The sequence below is a fragment of the Pungitius pungitius genome, chromosome 16 (genome assembly GCF_949316345.1).
Source record: "Pungitius pungitius chromosome 16, fPunPun2.1, whole genome shotgun sequence".
NCBI classification, from domain to species: Eukaryota; Metazoa; Chordata; class Actinopteri; order Perciformes; family Gasterosteidae; genus Pungitius; species Pungitius pungitius.
In genome coordinates this window covers 15,650,603-15,668,105 of record NC_084915.1, presented here as the reverse complement: position 1 = coordinate 15,668,105, position 17,503 = coordinate 15,650,603, and the positions used below count along the sequence as shown (strand labels likewise).

The following is a 17,503-nucleotide window of genomic DNA, read 5'->3' as shown; positions in this document are numbered from 1 at the left end:
CTGAGTATTTCACACGATATACGACGGGAGAAGAAATATTTCTTCGGCCTCAGCAAGTACCGGATACAAGGGACTTAGAGGATTTGCGCTAAAACAGGAAGACCTTTTAGGTGGGGAGCTCATGGTTCCTTAAAAAAATGTTAAATCGACATGTGATTATGACAGAGCTCAGAGGATTCACTGAAGAAAATATAAAAACTATAAAAATGGTAAAACAACCTACTGACTGCTTCAAAGGAAAGGTATGGATTTGCATCTTTATCTATACAACTGTCAAACAGTATCGATGTTTAGTGTTGTTATTTTGTGTTGCGATGTAATTATTCCATCAAGTGGTCCCAAAGCTAAATTTCAGCAGAAACGAATGATTAGTCTCAGTTTGTCATATAAATCTTTGTGACTGAACTTTTTAAGCGTGCCCTGCTTTATCATCTATTTTACTTTAAATGGGCCCCGATGCTTTATTAAATGAACATTAAAGTGTGTGTGCAAAATACTTATTTAGACATGGAGACTTTAAACTTGTGTTCAAAATGATTTCTCACGTAATGAATGACCTATATTCGCAACCAGAAGATTCGCCCCCTGCTGGCCATTAGGAAGAATGCAAGTTTAAAGCACTTTTCATTTGTTTTTGCCTGACTTAAATTAATACTTCACTCTGTTTTTTAGCAGCTATTTGTTAATATGCCAGTTGTTATGAAAAGCATGGCAATAATATGTCAAAGCTGGGTTAACCTTTTGTTCTGTCGATGTTATTGAAGTAGTTTCTTCAAGATTGTCCTCTGGCAAAGTTATGATTGTGAACACAACCGACTGGAAGAACGGCCAAATCGAGAAATAGTCCATAAAATGCCAAATAATACCTTGATTTAAAGCAAATGCATGATTTCTATAATTGATAAATATCCTAAACGTTTCTATTTGTTTAACTACACTTGAAATGGTCCAGCGTTCAGAATAATTATCTTGCACCATGTGTCTCTAAACCCCAGTTAGCTGGTTACAAACTCCGTAATCCGAATTAGAGCCTCTGGTGACCATCTGCTGTCTAACTGTCAGCTCTGCGCACTACTTTGTTACAGCACTCACCTCGGCCCGCCCCCTCTTGTGCGCGCGTGTGCGCGCGTCTCTCTCTCCCTCTCCATCTCTCTCTCTCCCTCCCTCCCTCTCCTTCTCTCTCTCCCCCCCTCTCTCTCTCTCTCTCTCTTTCTCTCTCTCTCTCTCTCCCTCTCCATCTCTCTCTCTCCCTCCCTCCCTCTCCTTCTCTCTCTCCCCCTCTCTCTCTCTCTCTCTCTCTCTCCCTCCCTCTCGTGTGTGTGGGCGCGTGAGGGTATTGCCTACCCGGGCGGAGTAATTCGTGTTGGTGGCCACGCAGTGGATGAGTGTGTGAGTGCGTGCTACGGCTGCTGCTTGTCACTCATTGTGCCGTTGAACACGGGAAGCGACAAGGACCAAGATTCCTCCCGGTAGCAGTTGTCGTCCCTGAGAACGTCTCTCTTTACTCTCTCTCTTCTCTCCCCCACCCCCCCCCCCCACATCACCACCACCACCACCACCAGCACACTCCTCTGCTCAGGAGAGACACCTCGCTTGTTTCCCCCCTCCACAACCAAAAAAAAGTGCGTCTGCTCTTCAAAGGAGAATATCTGTGACACATTACAATGCTTCAAATACGGGACCTCGTCTGGGGCTTGCTGTTCGCCGGCTGTGCAGGTGAGTCGTGTGTTTATTATTCCCTCTACGGTATTAGAAAATATCAAATCTGTGCCATGCAAGGCCGAGCTGCCCTGACTCCGGAGCAGCATCCTCCGGGTCCCGCCGGCAGCATCCTCGCTCCTCGCCGCTGACTCCGGGACGGGGGGGAACTGGGGGGGGGGACGGGGGCGGTCGGGTTCGGAGCCGCCGCCGCCGCTGCTGCGCGGAAACCGGCAAGATTTCCACCAAAAGTTTCTCTCGTGAGAAGTGCCGAGTGTCGTCGCGCTCTTTAGAGACGCAACGCGCGTGCAAATAGGACACTGCGACGCCTTTTTAATGTGTGCGTGCGTGCGCGTGTGTGTGTGTGTTTTCCTCCGTATCAGGAGCCGTCTTTGAATGTCTCCGCGCACTACAGCGGAGCGTCTCGGGCTTTTATAAACCCCACAGTTAAGGAACAGGTTCGCTGCGCTTCCTTCGGTGGTGGATCGCGACCCGCAGGGCGCTGCTCCCTGTGGCTGTTTTATTCACGCGTGTGCGTGTCGGTCCGCGATGGACTCCCGAGTTCATTTGTGCGGGGTAAAGGTTCGTGGATGCTGGCTGCGATTGGGGACTGGTGGTGATGCAGGGATTCTCGCCTCTGTGCCCCCCCCCCCTCCTTCTCTCCCTCCTTCGAGAAGCCAGCAGATAGAGCGTCCACTCTTTTCGGTTGTGCATAAGACATGGTTGCACGCTCCAAATGTGAAATCCCCCCCCCCCCCAAAAAAAACTGAACGGCTCACCCTAAAGTCCACCTCTGCTTTCTCACTTCTGCAGGGTCGGCCGTGACGCACATGGGGGGGGGTCAGGAGCGTCGCTTGCTCCTTGCGGGGGATGCTTTGTTTCAGTCCGTTGAAAACGGCTTTAAAAATATATATTATTAAATATATTAACAAGTGGTCAAATGGTGTTTTTCTCACTAGCACGCGCTTGAACTCTATTCGTGGGATCGATGCGCTCGCGCGTGGCCGTCACCGGATTTTTTTTTTTTTTGGCACGGAAACGTTATCGTGCGTTTATGTGTCAGTGTGGGATTTTTTTCAGTTTACCATCAGCCTCCGACCTTCTTCGCGTGACATAACCTGCGTTTGTTTTTTTTTAGCGATCTTCACCAAATAAGAACAGTTGAGTTTCCAACTTAATAGCGCAGTGCGCCTCCAGGAGCCGAATGACGTTGACCGCCCACTGGGTCCGGCTCAGCTCATTCGATCCGATTCTTTTTTTTTTTTTAAACATTTTTATTTGGTTTCGTAAAGGTCGGGAGGGAATCCGTCATCCATTGAGCTCAAGTGAATAGTCATTCAATGTATACAATAGAATCCAATCCAAGCGCTCCCATGGTTATATAGGAGGGAGGCGGGGGGGGGGGGGGGTGCATTTCTCCCTCAACCCCCACCGCTGCCGCTTCTTGTTTCCTCCGTCCCTCCCTGCATCTGCCCCCTCTTTTCTTTAGACTGCAACTGTGTGCTCCAAGTGGAGTTTGAGGACCCTCAGGAGAGGGCTAGAATGGTTTGACTTCACGATTTAAAAAAACGCAGTGCCAATATTCAAGGATGATTATTCTAACCTCAGGTTTAGATTGCACCATTCGTCTCGCATCTTCTTCTATCCATTTCCTGTTTTAGGCCTCAAGTCTTACTTTTGTCACAAAAAAAACAGACTTATTGTAATGCCAATGTGTGCATTTGAGGTAAATATTGAATAGGCGATTGATCTATGGATGACACACCGAGGGCCCATTTGTTATAAAGGAATTGTGACCAAGATATGAAGCGCACTGAGCTTTTAAGTTTAAAAATAAACCAGTACCCTCTGGTGGACAAACCTTTGAACATACAGGACTGGTGATTAGCTAAAACTGGGCCAATGTAGTTCTTGGTCATGACTCGTGTCAACCTGCAGATCTGTCACCTGACAGTATTTGCAAACCCCTTAATGCACGTAAATGTGGACCGTTGGAGGTATACACATCGCTTTCTCATTCATTTTTACAGCTTTGAAGTCCTGTTGCAAGGTATTTTTCAATCAAACCTTTGCTGCCAGTGTCAAACTGTCACCGCACCGAGTACCATTGGGATATGATTCTCTTTCTGTGATTCACGATGCCGCTGGAATATTCCGCCGCCCCCGCAATTCTGTGCACCTCATACGGGAGGGGGAAGTCAAAGGAATCAAAAGGGAGATAATTAGACAACAGGGCCTCAGCTCTGCTCTTCTGCGATAGAGGAAGAGATTCAAAGAAATTGATCACATTATTTGATAGGCCTGGGGTTTATTAAAAGGGTAATGACGATACCACAGTTGGAAGGCTGAGTAATTCAATTACATGTATTGATTCCCAGTTCGTGTTCCAGGTCAATGGGGATACACTTTTGAGTCCAGTCAAAAACATTAGCATGGGAAGACTACACCACCTTTTAAAAAAAGGGTATTGAATAACGGCCATATTTAATGGAATAGGATTTTAGGAGTGGAGACTGACTGTGGCCTTTCTTGTCTTGGTCCGTCTGCAGCCAGATGGATGGAGTCCAGCTTTTATTACCAGTTCTGGCCTTGTTCTGTTGGGAGTTGATCTGCCATATCCAAAGTCATCATTCTGCAACCTGAAAGAGTGTAAGGTGACCTGGGGCTAATCAGAGAGACAAAACTGTTGGTCACGCCCGTTCTGGGGTTCAAATCAGAGGGCCTCCCTTGAAGGACGTGGACGCCTGGCGACTGCTGAGGCCCGACGACTATTTCCACCATACAATTCCAGACTGTTGGCCAGAATTTGGGAAATTTGATCATTTTTTGTCGCTGAGAGGTTGAATCAGCTGTGGAGTCTGTGGATAACGTGGGGCTCATTGTGAAAACTAACTAAGTTGATTAAGCAACCAATTGTTGTTGTTTATTTATACATTTTCATGCTGAATGTCTTATTTCCAAGGGCCCTTTTTGAAACAGTCCTGGGGCACACTATATTTAGAGTAGTGCTTTGGTGGGATTCCTTGGTGAGAAACTCATTTCCTAATTGTTTAGTCGACAAACCGTTTGAGTGTTAGATGACTAAGACTTTCTTTGGAGCCTCGACCGCAGCCCTCGTAAAACACAAAGCGCAGTGCAAGAGCAGCGCCTGCAGTGTTTTGGTGTCTGACAGTCTTTATGCTCATTACTCAAACGGGACTTCCTCAATTGTGTGTTTTTTCCTCCTCTGATAGGACATCTTTTTATTGTTCAACCAGTGCACCTGCTATTCCATTTATGCAGTTTCTATTGGAAACTCGAGACAGTGGGTCAAAAAGCAGAGCGGTATCTGTGTGCTTTTGAATCATAAGACATGTGAACTGTAAGTTTGATATAATGATCCTTTTTTGGGATATACAGTAAAACTACGAGCACAGCGCAGAGCTGAACTTCAAAAAGAGAAAAAGAAGTTCAACTTGAAATTCAGAGGGAGGGAAAAAAAAATACACAATTCCTAAATGGCTCACATATGGGAATTTAACTGCTGTGGTGAGTTCAAAGCCACTATGAAAATAATACGGGCTATTTTTGACTTGGGGGAACTGGAAAAAGCAGCCAAACAAGGGGAAATTATAAGGCGCTTTTTTAGTCTGCGCTGAGAATAAAACTGGAACTTTGCTCTGTAGTGGTAACACAATCTATGCTGCATCCAAAGTGACGTACACATGTATTGCAGCTTATATTGTTCAGATTCTCATCGGTGCAGGCACCAAACTAAACCCAGTTTCGACTCAGGCTCCTACTCCGACATCGTATAAGTTATACACAGTCAAAAAGTAGCATTATTTTCAGTTCTAATCCCAGATTGACTACATATTAATACTTAAAATGTATACTTAAACTGTTAAAACAAGGAGAATATAACTCAATGAATACAGATCAGTCACAATGTCATCAGTGGCTGTTTGCAGATCAGTTGATACGACTTCACATGAAGGTAAAAACGATGATCAAATGAGACTTTGATGCATTACCCAAATATTCGCGTCACCTCACAGTGCTTCTTTATGCTAAATCAAAAAAGCGCAGACAGTTCCAAAAACAGATGGGTTCAAAATGACTCGGCTGGCTTTTATATTTCTTCTCTCCTGACTGTTGGATGAGGATGGGCTGTCTTTGCATATTAATCAGTGCATGAATGGAGACCAGTGATTTGTATTGTGTGAGCAATGAAGGCGTCCCAAAGAGAAGTGAGTGTTGGGGGAGAAAGGGGGGGAAAAAACGGAGATGGGCTTGTTATTCAGAAGGGGGCCTGCTCCCCCACCCCCCCATCCCCCTCTCAATGCTCCACTCCTTGGTAGAGTTTCTTTTGCCAAACACAATATGTGCGGAAGTGCACAATTGGTAAGCAACCCACTCTTTGGCTTGGACTAAGCTCAGGCCACTTGAACCTCAAAATCCATTAAAAGGGGAAACTTCCTTTTCTCATATTGCATTTGGAAAAACATTTTTAGATACATTTCCGCCCTTATTGATGGTATGGTATCGTATGGCATGTATTTTCTAATATGCTAACTAGGTAATGCTAACTGCATAAGAGAAACTGCCAAGCATATTAAGCAGCATTTTTGTTTTGCCGTGTCTTTGATAAACTGGCTAAATTATTAAGAGTTTCACAACCCAAGTGAATTTACCAAAGCACTCTTAGTTTTTAGAAATGTCTCAGGGTTGTCATGGCATTGAAATATGCCTTCAGGGTTGAGTCTTTGATGTTATACATAAACTTCTGATTTGATGATTATGTACTGGTCCGCTCGTTCAAATTCTCAAAAAGTGTGAAAATGTACTGAAAGATACTCAGACTCTCCATGCTCCGGTCAATTTCTTCTGGTTGAACTGAACGCGGCTCTAAATAACTCCTTTTTTCTCTTCAATGAAGATCAAGCATCTCAGCAGGGCGAATTGGGGGTAATTTTCAGAACTAAAATGTGTGCTTGATGTTAACAATGACACCGCCATGTTCTCCAGCTCGGCTCGGCTCAGCCCGTGCACGGTTTGCTTTGGCCTCCAGCCTTGCATTCCTTTATTTTAGATGTATCCTTTTTTTTCCTGAGTTGTTTTTTTTAGTGAAGCTGCCAAGTCCGCCGAGGATGACCTAGGTGACAATGGGCTTCTTCACTGCTTAACGGAACCCCAGCATGATGTCCCCCGTCCTCATTGAGCTGCCTCCAGAAATACAACCACAGATCATTTGGAATGGCTCCTGTTTGTATAGATGTTCCCGTTTTCTTTATTGTTAGCGCAGGGCCTAGTGTTATTTATTCATTTATTTGTTCAGCCACTATTCTTACTTACTTCCCTCTGGACTACACTGGTGAACAGATGGTATTTCTGTCTGTAAAAGTAAGAGACTTCTGAGTGTTCTTGTCGCAATACTCCACTGGGACAAGTGATGCTTTTCAGTTTCCTTTACTGAACACTTCACCTGTTTCCAGGGGACCAAAAATGTGAACATGCATGAATATACAATACCTCAACATAGAAATGTAAAACTCTTCAACTGCGGTAACATCATCAACCATTTTTGACGATGAATCGCTGGCAGTTTGCAGTGCGTAGGAGGTTGTGCCTGATTGTCCCTTTAGTTCAACTGAGCCTTTTGAGTAACGATCATGAAAAGCAACATCATCCTCTTGAAGACTGTTCATGCTGATGCTTCAACACTTAAGGATACACTTGCGGCATACGGTTATGCAAAGCTAGGCGTGTTGAAATTTGCTGGTCGACATCATGCACTATTAACCTCCCCCCCCACCCCCCGTCCTGGCTACAATGCCTCTGGTGCTTCTGTCTGTGTTGCATGTCCCGTGTGTGCTGCACGCGCCATGCCGGTTACGATGTGGGAAAAGTCAACGATGCTTGTGACCCCCCCCCCCCCCACCCCCCCTGACTTTTGCTGCAGCGTTAACAACGGGTCACGGAGTCCCGTCCCGGTGAGGTACGTTCCGCCCTTCGGGCCTGGACTCAACTGGCTCCTGCTCCACAGGTGCTCAGCCCAAGCACAGACACCTGGTGGTGCAGTCCGCCTCGCCGTCAGTGTCCGTCCTGTAGGTGTTTGAGCTGGTAGAAACAATGCAGGGCCCAGCACTGGAAGCTGCCAGGTGGCTAATGGCTCCCATTTTGAGAAATTGGCATCCGGTTCTTGGCCCTTTGTCACTTTTTCACGTGTCATAGAAACACGTTGAATGACGCCCTCCAAAAAAGCGGATTTCTGTACACTCAGAAACGGGAACCGGACAGCGCTGCAGGCTATTTGGTCACCACGTAGAGACCCATCTGAGAACCATCATCCGTCTTCAGTGCGAATCGGCGACGTTGTCTTTCTGGCAACGTAATTGTCAACACAGCTCTTGCATGGTATTTGCGTGTCTCGCCGCTAAGATGGAGAGTGCCAGTTCCGTAACGTTATGGGCTTTTTCACTGGCGCCGCAGCTTAGGGACTCATTGAGGTAAAGGCAATATAAGGCTGTTTGTTCCAGGATTTCAGCAGCCTCGACCTGTCACACCTGCTTTATTTCTACCCGGAAATCCTGCTTTTCAAACCATCTTAAGAGGCCGCTCTCTTTCTTGCACACCTGTTGTTCACAGGGATAATTGTTGCTCTTGTTTTCCACACAATACTGATTGTGATTGTGTGTCCCTATGTGAATTATGAGCTGAAATCACATATCCAGACAATCTGAAAGTCCATCATTTTAATACCATGTTTTTACCAAAAAACAACTTCAAACACCATGTAAAGTAGGCCAAATTTGCCCTGAACCCCCTCTTCCCGCCGGGCTCAGGTCGAGCATCAACCCTACTCTGCTCTTGGCCGATATGTAGTTTGTTTTTATTTACTTGCTTCAAATGCCTCTTCTATTCAGGTCAGTAAAGCAGCATGTGCCACTTGTGTGCTGAATTGAAAAAGTGTGCATCCAACATGGACCAGCACTCTGCCAGTTGGGTTTTGGAGTGTACTTCATTGCTGCGTTTTTTTGTCCCACATCCCAATGCCGGGACAAAGGAGGGAGCGCCTGAGCAGCCAATCAAAGGCTGACACTACTGTAAAATAGTAAGCGCCACAAGCTGAGCAAAACCAGTTGTTGAGAAAAGAGGAAAATAGCTTATATTAACTGCGTGGAAGACAGACATCTCTGTTATTGTGTCACATACCCACACTCTAACACAGTAATTCAACATGTTTATGTTGCTGTACTTGCATGACCTGCTATTAACTTTATTCTAGTCCACCTTTTTAGTTACCAACTCAACAGTATGCCACGTCAGTTTATGCCAATGCACAGAGTACATAGTTAATGAGATCTATCATCGGTTGGGCTCTATTTTTGCACTCCATTAAAATGCGTTTTCCCGCCCTTCCTGCTATGAGAGGTTTGCGTAATGGACTGCAGCCGATGTGTTTTGCAAAGCTGGGATAATAGCCATTAAGTCGAAACAGTCGAAGGTATTGGGTTATTTTGCCTTTACATTCATTTTGCAACATTGTACTTCAAATATAACTAGCTTACTGTAATTATACAAATTTAGCATCATATTTTGTGAGCAGTCCAGAAGCTTGTTGAGTTGTGTTTGGGAGACGGCAACCATGTGATCTTGCTGGCCACCACTGACATTGAGCCAAGTGTGGGTGGCTTTCTGCAGTGTTCTTTTTGTTGTTTGCACGACTTTGTGTTTTGGCACCGCGGCTTCAAACTCAGCGTTCTTGTAGTTTACCTGAGCCAGAGTTGTCGGACACAATTTCACTGTGAGTTCTTAAACCTTTTTTTTTTAAACCTTGTTTGTACATATAAGCGTAAGGACGGACTCTCCAATCGGACATCATCGCCTCGCGTTACCCTTCCCGAGCCGTCCTAAGCCGTGGTGTATTTGGTTCAGCGTTTCGCTGACTCTTAATCCCAGGAGGTGACTCATCACCATGATGTAATGCCTAGCAATGGTCGTTAGCTCATGCCCGGGACACTGTGATTGGCTGGCCTCCTCCAGGTGCCAAGTCGTCCCAGCCTTTGTGGGAAGAACATAAAAAGAAAACCAAGGGGCGGGGGGGAGGAAAAACAAGTGCGTCTTCTGGGAGATGAGAACAAGGCACAATGTGCAGCCCGCACTGTATTCTGTGGAGTTGTTTACTTTCTAAATTGGCATCATTGTCAGGGAGCGCATTCTTGAGGCGAGCATCCTCTGTGGCTCCGTGTTGTTTTCACGCCATGCCAGCAAAAGTCCACAACGACATGTTTCCACGAGCTCACGTGGCACAAACACGGACAGTTTTGCCAAGCGGCAAAGTCCCAGATATTTAAATGATGTTTCCAGATTTTGTTTAATCTTAAATGGCCATGTGGAAGCTGAGAACACAATTCTTATTTAAGCCTAGTAAAGCTTTTTTGTACTCGGCCTGGCCTTGCATTCAAATGGCTCCGTCTGCAGAAACGTAAAACTCAAGGCCATGCAGTGAATTCAGCGGCCAAGAAAAAAAACATCATTTCAAATGGCTAGTGTGAGAATCTTCATTTGTGGTCAAATTAAATGATATTGGGTCAATATTTCTATGTTTTTTTTTATTCCGAAATGTCTAAACGGCCTCAGAGATGTCATCCTTTGTTTCCTTGTTGCTGTTTTCCACAAAGGCAAAGGTGCAGCAATTATAACACAGTGTGTGTTTGTGTTTTTAATTCACCGTATTCAATTCCCTCTAAGGACATGGCTGTGAAATTGGCTGGGAGGTAACGCTATGGAAACGAGGAGACACAGAGACACATCTGAGCGCTGTTGATTTGACAGCGGATGCAGCGCGGAGACTCTGTGGAGCGTTTGATCAAATATCATCTAATTAACTGGTAAAAATCTTGCCCACAATCTAATGCGTCAGCTGCACACGAGCAGAGCCCCACCGCCGCTGCCCGTGCGGAAGTCGCATGCGAACGTTGATGCGGTCAGACGGATCAAAATGGATGGTGTTTTTGCGTCGGGCTGGTAGCAGGTGGTTGTAGCATAACGCCATCAAAGGTGCTCATAAGCCATAAGTGAAACAAAGTGACCCGGAATACAAGGTCCCTGACTCAAACCAGGTTACCTTTTGTTGCTTAAGAATATATTGTATTACAGTTTTTAGTGAATGATTCATGCATTGTGAAAAATGGCAGGGGGCATCAAAGGTAAAATTAAAAAATCTTGAATATATTTTTTTAAATATCCTTGGAAATAGAGGCATACATTTTTACAATAGTTAAAAGTGGGATTTGATCTGTCAAATTAAAATATAATCTACATGGTGAGCTACTTTTCAATAATTGAGTGTACTGCACCGAGCCTCGGGGGGTGACATATGGGAGCAAACTAATATTGATGTGTGAATCCGTGTGAACACATTAAGAAACCAAGTAAATGCAATACTATACCAAGCATGTTACTTGCAATTCATTATTCATGTTCTGATTTTGTGCAGAGTTTAGATGCTGTGCATTCAGTTTGAAAATTGATTTACAGAGAAACTGTGACTAAAAAAATATTTGGAGTAAACAGGCGAGATGCCCTCCTAGTATATTTGTTGCATATGAAGTATAATTCTGTGCTTTCTGTTCAGAATCTAAGCCACATACTCCAAAAGCCTCGCTTCAAAATATCCCCTAAAATGTGCACCAAGATGGAAGCTCGCTTTTGAATTTTTTCGATATTTTAAGATAAAGCAAGCACAGCCAATCACATTTCGAAATTTGAAGACAATCCCAGCGACTTGACCCGGCTGTAACCCCTCCAAGGGTCCTTTCCATTATGCGTTTATGGTCAGGCTGCTGCATTTGATGAGATCAAGAGAGGTCTGTAATTTATTAGGCTTTCACACTAACTGCATTGTGGAAGAAAAGGCGCCAGGAGAGGCTCACTGTGTGCCGGGGGGGGGGGGGGGGGGGTGGTGATGCAGACAAAGGTGGAGGGCGGGAGGAGGGGTGGAGGACGATGGAGGCGGCACACAATGCAAAGTGTTGTCAAGGAGGAACCACTGAGTCGGCAGGGCTCTTCTCCCTCTGGGTTCATTGTTTCCCCCCCCTCGGTCGCCGGAGCCCCATTCCGTGTAGTAAAAGCTCACCGAGACCAGAAATGTTGTTGGACACGGCCACACGCCTCGTGGACCTTTTTTATTCCTCGATTTTTTTTTTTTTTTTTTAGGGAAAGCGTGATCGGGTTTTGTCCTGTAGGACGCCCTGTACAACGTTTAGTTGTCTGATCAATGTGGGCCTTCCTTCCTTCTCCTTTCTTAGAATATATTTCCTTAGAGCCTTACTTGACTTTTTTTTTTTATTACCCTTAGTAATTAAATGTGTGAGATGAAAGAAGCCTTAGAAGTCACGAATCAAGCCATGTTCTCCTTGAAAGGAGTCAAACGTGTTTCATGGCCTGATTATGTCTCCGGCTTGAACAGCCACTGTCCTGACTGACAGCTGTCTCATTTGATCTGCGAGGCGTTTCTGCGTGATGCTCTGCGGCTCCAATAAAGCCGCCGTTAACTGCAGACTTCTGTAGACGAGTCATTATTTTGCTCCTCTTGACGGGTCAGAAATGATCCCTGCATTAGAAAATGGATACCAGGAGACTTTTTGTCCCCGGTTCGGAGGACCGACTTTGTTCTGTTGATGCATGAATGTTGACGGGTGATGTAGAAATGGCCTTTTTTTTTTTTTGCAGGATTTTCGGTAAGGTAAAAATGAAATGTAGGATCCCTGGCATGTGAATTTGTCAAAAACCCATTTTGCACATCTTCAGCCGTCATGGTGTCTTTGCGTGGAGCACAAATCACACTCTCTAAAAGCAATAACCAATCAATAAACTCTATAAAATAAAATCTGGAGCTGAACAAACAATAAGAAATGCCAGTAAGGAGCATTTCTTTGTTTTTTGAAAGTGAATAACCTTTTTTTTTGGGGCATGCATTTCATGTGTTGGCTACTTTTGTACACTGTATCTATTGCATGTACTGTATGAGTGGCCAGAGTTGCTTCCGATGCCCAACCAGCTCAAAACATTGTCGTGAGAGTGCAAACCCCCACTCTTACAAACCATTAATGCTGGGGCGTATTCCCGGGGTGAAGACGATCGTACAGTGTGCGATTTAATTTCATGACTGGGTAGTTACAAGCTGGATTATTTGGAAAAGCCAAATTGGTCACTTAATTCAAGAAACAATTGAATGATTTATTTCCCCTGTCCGCCTTGTCTTGTGGACAAAGAGCTTGGGTTGTTTGTGCCGTATGAAGATCTGGGGTCTCCATAGTCCGAATTCAGCCGGAGAAGTAACATCTACTGAGGTTCACCACTTGGAAATGACTTCACTATGCGACATGTCTCAACATTTGGGGATGAAAAGCCTTACTGTTTCTCCACAGCTTCACCAGTCAGATTTCAGATAGCACGCGCCTGCCTCTGATAGCATCACGCTGAGATGAAGTGGACCAGATGCCGCCCTGCCACGGTTTTAATGGCTCTGGAGCACATGTAGCTTGGTCAAGTGGGTAGACATCAAGATCAAGATTTACTGCTTAGTTCAAGCCATGCTTTAATAATAATTGCTTAGCTCAGACAAAGAACTAGAAAGAGTCTTTTTTTTCTTTTTCTATGATATTCTTTTGTTAAAAATGTAAATGTTCTTTTGTCCTGTCGGTCAAATCGTTTGATTAAGAATATACCTCGACCCCAGAATGTCATGAATTTAGGTCTGGGTTAAACAGCTTGGCATTTACTGATGATATTCACATGCTCAATTAGATGAGCCCTCTATATTCTAATCATTTTTTTGCCACCATAGCTATTTTTTTTCCCCTAAATCCCCTCTCGGCAACAGTCATCTACTCCGGGGGCACTAAGACCCTCCACCACCTTTTGACCGCTGGGGTTCTGAATTAAAATCCTGGATACGACCATGTAGGCTTTGTAGGATAAAGCCTTATTCAGCGTTAGTTATCCTTCAGCCTTCTACAGCACCGTCACAGAGCTCTGCGAGGTTTCATTTTACTTTTATAATATAGTTCTAATGAACTTTGTAGCCAGTAGCGTATATATTGTATAGCCTGTAATTGTGTCGTTGGTCGTGCTCTCCTCTCTACAGAAATATTCCACTTTCTTTGGAACATCACAGCATTATTGCATGCGTGAGGATTCATCTCACAGAAGCCGCTCTCGTTATTCAGAATCACTGAGTGACTAGTGAGCCCTGGGCGGATCAATTATCAGTGGCCGACCCGCTGTCTGGGAGAAAGAGCGACTCCAAATGCCACGCGTTTGTTTCCCCCCCCCCCCGTATCTCGCCATCTCAAAGAAAGCCGTCTCAGCCACGCCAGCGCAGTCCAAAGCTCCACTGATGCTTTGGACTGCGCTGTTCCTTTTAAGCTGCCACCCTGCGCCACGGACACCTCCGAGGACTTTGTCCCCCCCCCCACACTTCAAGTCTCAGATTGCCATTAATCACCGTGTCGGTTTTTCACAGGGCGAAGTCGCGCTGGAGTGACTCGGCGTTCTCTTGTCAGGACGGAGAGCGAATGGTCATTTCCATGGGAAGTGGAGTACAGAAAGTGGGAGAAGGGGGGGGGGGGCAATGAAAATGAGGCGCTTGAGGACACAAATGGGCCTGTTTAGAATGGCCTGGTTGCTCTGGTCCTGAGGTGCATGAGACTGTGTGTGTGTGTGTGTGTGTGTGTGTGTGTTTTTTTTCATCAAATGTTAGCTGACATGGCCAGCTTCCCGAGGACAAAGCCCTTTTTACAGAAGCATTTGCTCATTAGAGAGCACAGCTCGCACTGTTTACCGACTTTAATGAGCCTTACCGAGGGAAGAAGAACAAAGATGAGAAATGACGGCCCGTCGCATTCGGAAATGCAGCAGGTCCACTCGCCGAGGAACGGAACACGAGGCGATTGAACCTGTTACCTCCCCGGTTTTTTTTGAACTGTGTACACCCCTTGGGCATTTGAGGATGAGGTCAAACATTACCCCTCCCTCCACCCCCGCCCCCCCCCCCCCCCCAGTTCATGCCCCAGCTTTTCTCCCAACGTTCTTGCCCTTCTGTCTTTTCTCTTTCTCATTACTGCTATTCCAGAGAACAATCTCAGGGCACCGTTTTGTCGAGGACATTGAGGAGCTTAATTAGTTCATTCACGGATATGGCTCTTCTTTTTAGCCCGATGTCTTCAGTACCTCTCGGGGGGGGGGGGCTTTAAATGTCAGCTCCTTCTTGCAGAGCAGCCTCAAAATGTAGAAAATATAGAATACCTGTCAGGTTAATGAGGGAGAACCCCCAGCAAGCCCTGCTGCGTTTATTTAAAACATTTGTACCTGCTTCAAATGGCGCAAAGTGTCGGTCTCTGATGGCAGAAGAAAGAGGCGCACGGCTACAACGCGAATGTCTCTGTGTCGATCGTTTGGGTTTTAGCACCTCCGTCTTTATTAGCTTGATGCAAAACAAGGCAATATTGCATAACAAAGGGAGCACTAACAGAATGTGGGGGTGAAGAAATTGGGCCCAGGCCCAATTACATCCTCCCGCCCACTCGTGATGGAGTGAACCGCGGTGGTAGTCACATTTAGCTCCGTCATATTCCGATGAGGTTTTGGGTTTAAAAACTGCAGGAGAATTTCCTGACAAATTTCCCCAAAACCATGTTTTGTTTGGAGAAGGGGCAATTCTTCGGGTGTTATTGTTAGAATGGACTACATGAACTAGCACAAAGTGCACCCTGTCTTTCACAGATTTTGCAGATACGTGTGTTTTGAGTAGAATTGGTCTATTCATGGCGGACCATGAAGGGTGCTCAATTGAGGGACCCATCGACCGCAACTATTTCTGTGACGGGTGATGAAGCAGCTACGTCAGCCGACGGTGTTCAGTCTGGGCTCGGCCGTTGTGTGGTTCTCTTAATTTGGAGTCACCGGTACGTCTCTCTGTCGTGATGAGCGGTGACAGACCTGCTTATTGTCTTCCGCACTGGGGGGGGGGGGGGGGAAACTGTGGTCTTCCACAACAAAACACAATACGCTGTTGCTTTGTGGTCGCCGATTGCAACTAGCTCATTCAGCAAGGCGGGGGGGGGGGGGTTGGGGGGGGGTACATAACCCACTTCCACTGCCCAATAATTGCATTAGCATGTAACCAAATACGGAGGACCATCCAGGAGAACTCTGAGTGGGAGAGGGCAGTGGGAGAAGATGCAAAGGGAAAGATAAGAATTGGTTCTTTAAATTGTAAGTTTCATGAAATACTTTATATGATGCTTATACTCGCTGAAATAAACTTGTGCTTTTGCAACAATGCCGTTTATCCCTGATCAAATAGAATATTTCTTCTATTGCTTCACATTCGATGGGCTGGAAAAAACCAACCCGGAGATGCACTTTGGAGAGTGCTTTTTGTCTTCAGGTTCACAGAAATGCTCGTTAACAGGATTCTTGGTTGGACACTCAAACTAAATAAACTGCATCCGATAATTTGATTTTAAATTACCGAGCTCATAACTCGGTATCCATTGATTCAACAGAGGTTCAGGTCAGTCTCCAGTGATGGGGAAAATGATACCAAAAACTCAATAGCAGCAGGATCCTCCTCTTAGTGAAGGTGCAATTATGCAATTCCTTCCATCCTGTCTTCACAATTCCAGTGACATCTGAACTGTCATTAGTGAGATGGGCTCCAGAGAATGGATCCATGGGTGGACTGTAGGGTGCTGGGGCTGAAATTGGAACGCAACGTCTGGAGACCCGGGCCTCTTGTAACACTATCCCGTTTGTGGATTTTGGGGGGGGGGTTATTCCCAAAATGACATTCAGTTTCTGGGCAACAGTGCAGCAGCTGTGCGTGTCTTTTGTATCCAGGGGGGGTACGCGGTGTGACAGAAGCCCATTGATGCAGCTGTGTTTGAACAGGGAGATTGCAGTTCGATCAGCGGGGCTCGGGGGGGGGGGGGGGTTGGGGTTGGGGGGGGAATTCTCCGACCGACCAAGTGGAGGGAAAGAACCTCGTAAGATTCCTGCAGCGACTACTTTTTGAGCAGACCCGTTGAGTCTGAATGGAGCGACGGTTTTATGTGTCGTCTTACAGCGAGGCGTCACAAAGGAAAGCGATGTTGGGTTGCATCGTGGGATGTCTCTTCAGCGCAAGGCCGATGCGGTGTGCACGGGTGATTTTTGATTTCACGGGAAGTTAAGTCATTAAGTATGTATTCGTACGGCGTATTTCAATATTGTCATTCGGAGAAAACACTATTCACTCATGAACCTCGAGTGGAACGACAAACATGGCTTGTTGGATTTACATAACTGCAGAATAAGGACAAGGAGACGAGTCAGCATTCTCTTTCATTGTCTCCCAGTGGAATTTTATCATGAAGTTGTTCCAAAAAATGTCTGTTTTCAATTTCCAGGATTCCAACAGAGCTTCAAATTTTTGAAACCTTAAAAAAAAAAAAAAAAGTTGGTTTTTGCTTTACTTGAAAGACATAGTTTGGTATTTAATATGGATTCACATTAACAGATGCCTGATCAGAAAGATACTAGTGCTCTAATTCTGAAGGTTTGCTGTGATTGCAACATCAGTGTGCAGCACTGCAAAATCTATTTCAATCGCTGATTACTGACAGGAATACGTTCTACATACGTTAATGTAATCCTAAAATAACATGAGAAGGGGACAAATAGCGAAGGGGGTGTGTGTGTGTGTGTGTGTGTGTGTGTGTGTGTGTGTCGTTTGCCTTGTAAACAAAGCTCTCCGGGATGGTAAGTGTTCACCGCT

The 17,503-nt window shown here is 45.4% G+C and overlaps 1 protein-coding gene across 7 annotated transcripts in view; it reads left to right on the top strand.

Moving 5' to 3' along the window:
* Positions 1 to 1,319: 1,319 nt before the first annotated feature.
* The window catches only part of ncam1a (neural cell adhesion molecule 1a), a 165,614-nt gene continuing 149,430 nt past the window's right edge, over positions 1,320 to 17,503 (top strand). For 2 of the 7 annotated variants that reach the window (XM_037468124.2, XM_062557984.1), the window contains exon 1: positions 1,325 to 1,716. In XM_037468124.2, the coding sequence (XP_037324021.1) occupies positions 1,665 to 1,716 (52 nt within the window). In that variant the 5' untranslated portion in view covers positions 1,325 to 1,664. Of the gene's footprint in view, positions 1,717 to 17,503 lie in introns of all 7 variants that reach the window. The other 5 variants (XM_062557985.1, XM_037468120.2, XM_037468121.2 and 2 more) reach the window with 5 other exon arrangements.